The sequence below is a fragment of the Dermacentor andersoni genome, chromosome 5, assembly GCF_023375885.2.
Source record: "Dermacentor andersoni chromosome 5, qqDerAnde1_hic_scaffold, whole genome shotgun sequence".
Taxonomy (NCBI): domain Eukaryota; kingdom Metazoa; phylum Arthropoda; class Arachnida; order Ixodida; family Ixodidae; genus Dermacentor; species Dermacentor andersoni.
In genome coordinates, this window is record NC_092818.1 from 34,738,217 (window position 1) to 34,740,508 (window position 2,292).

Below are 2,292 nucleotides of genomic sequence, written 5' to 3' on the forward strand. Positions count from 1 at the left end.
GATGCTCTTTTGGACCTCTCATCTGACTTTGATGACGATTCCGACGCAGATGATTGGGAGCAACTACTCACCGACCTTGACACTTCCAGCAGCTCAGAAGAGAGTGATGACCGTGAGCCTGTGCGTGCTAACGGCGCGTCAACAGGCTCTGCTACAAGAGCCCCCTCGAAGACATCTGCCGCGAGAACGGACAGCACAGTGTGGATTGCCGACAAAGACAATGACTATGCAGGAAAGCCTCCCGATTTTCTTGGTGAGCATAGGGTCAACGTGCATGGTACACATCCGATTGACTACTTCCTCGCCAAATTTCCGGACTCATTGCTGGAGCACATTGTTTTTCAAACAAATTTGTATGCAGTGCAAAAACGCAAAGATAACCTATGGTTCACTTTACCAGAGCTAAAAGTCTTTCTTGGAATGTGCTTGGTAATGACTTACATCAATTACCCAAGAATCAGGAATTACTGGTCCACAGAATCCGGCCTTAGAATGGACGTTGTCGCCGATTCAATGCCTGTAAACCGTTTTGAGGAGATTCGAAGATTCCTTCACCTCAACGATAGGACCGACACTCTAAGCTACCAGAATGACCGCTTGGCTGGGATGAGGCCAGTCATTGATACACTCAACGAAGCATTTTGCTCGGCAATTGATTCTGAGGAATACCAATCCGTGGATGAGATGGTGATACCATTCAAGGGGCGCTCCTCCATAAAGCAATACCTCCCAAAAGCCGAAGCACTGGGGCTTCAAGGTGTGGGTGAGAGCAGGAGTCTCTGGCTACATTTATCGCTTTGAGGTATACCAAGGGGCAACTGATGGGCGAGCCAAAGTTTCAAGCGAATTTGGTATGGCCGGAGACGTTGTCATCAGGTTGTCCGAGGGACTTGAAGGGAAAAATCATAAACTTTATGCCGATAACTTGTTCACATCTATGGCCCTCGTCCGAAAACTCAGCGAGGATGGAATATGGTTTCTTGGGACGTGCCGTGCAAACCGTCTGCAAGGAGCGGATAAGAAGCTAAAGCCCTTGAAGGAGCTCAAAGCAGACGGAAGGGGAAGCACATCAATTTGCACCTCAGTAGACAACATCACAGTGACAAGGTGGCTGGACAACTCGCTTGTTCATGTTGTTTCCAGCTATGCAGGACGGCAGCCCGAAGGCACTACCAAAAGGTACAATAGAAAAGAGAGCAAAGTAATGGATGTCACCAGGCCATACTCTGTGGAAGTTTACAACAAACACATGGGTGGTGTTGACCTCATGGATTCCTTGATTGCAAGGTACAGAAATGACGTCCGGAACAAAAAGGGCTACTTGAGAATGTTCTTCCACCTACTAAATGCAGCAGTTGTGAATGCCAGGATTGTGTGGTGGTGGGACAAAGGTGTGGAACATTATATGGACCAACTTGAGTTCCGAAGTCGCGTTGCCAAGGCGCTCATATATTCGCAGCGAAGCAGCACAGAGTTCGAAGCGACGAGGCCGGCCATGCAACGATTCTTCGCCAGCGCCTATAAGAGAGTGCTCCATCATGTGTCCCTGGAAAAGAGGTTGGACGGCGGGCGCCATTTCCTAAAGAAGAGCGACCAAAAGTACGCCAGCCGCTGTCGAAGTCTCGCCTGCCGCAGCAAGACATGATACCTCTGCGGTCGCTGCAACGTCCCTCTTTGTCCTGAGTGCTTCGAATCCTTCCACAGTGCATAAGTGGAATGTGCAAGACCGATCGTCAGCATTTCAATTTGAATTGAAATTGTTTCAGTGTTCTAGTATGAACGCTCAATAAGTTTTTGTTACATATATTTATTGTGTACTTAAACCAGAGACTAATGGCGGCTTACAGCATGTCCTCATTTGGGGGCAGATCGGAAATGTGATACAGAGGCTCTTGATTATTGTAATAAAATTTTATCATAATCTTTGTGGCCTCTAGTAACACTTTTAAACAAAAAATAATTTTTTTCTCCTCTGGACCTAATTCATGCATGAGAGGGTTAAAGCACTGTTGCAAACCCGTGTGTTTGAGAAATGCAATACTCAAAAGGTGTAATACAATCAATGTGTGCATGAAACCTATGCTGCCTTTGACATTCGTCAGTGTGGCAAATAAGCACTGAGAAATGCCAAGGGTATCATAGCTTTCATGTTTCAAACCTTGTATGCGAGTACCAGTATATTTGCAGTGAAAGGAAGTCACATTATTACCAGACTTATGAAGGGAATTTATGTTTCTCTAGTTCAATATATTCTTTCTTGTGCTCCTATATCCTTGAGTTTTTTAAAAATAA

The 2,292-nt window shown here is 45.9% G+C and overlaps 1 protein-coding gene across 1 annotated transcript; it reads left to right on the forward strand.

Annotated features, from left to right (window-relative positions):
- Nucleotides 1–853: 853 nt before the first annotated feature.
- Nucleotides 854–1,645, forward strand: LOC126519927 (piggyBac transposable element-derived protein 3-like). The gene has a single exon (XM_050169198.1). It carries the CDS (start codon nt 854–856, stop codon nt 1,643–1,645), a length of 792 nt encoding a protein of 263 aa, XP_050025155.1.
- Nucleotides 1,646–2,292: the final 647 nt, after the last annotated feature.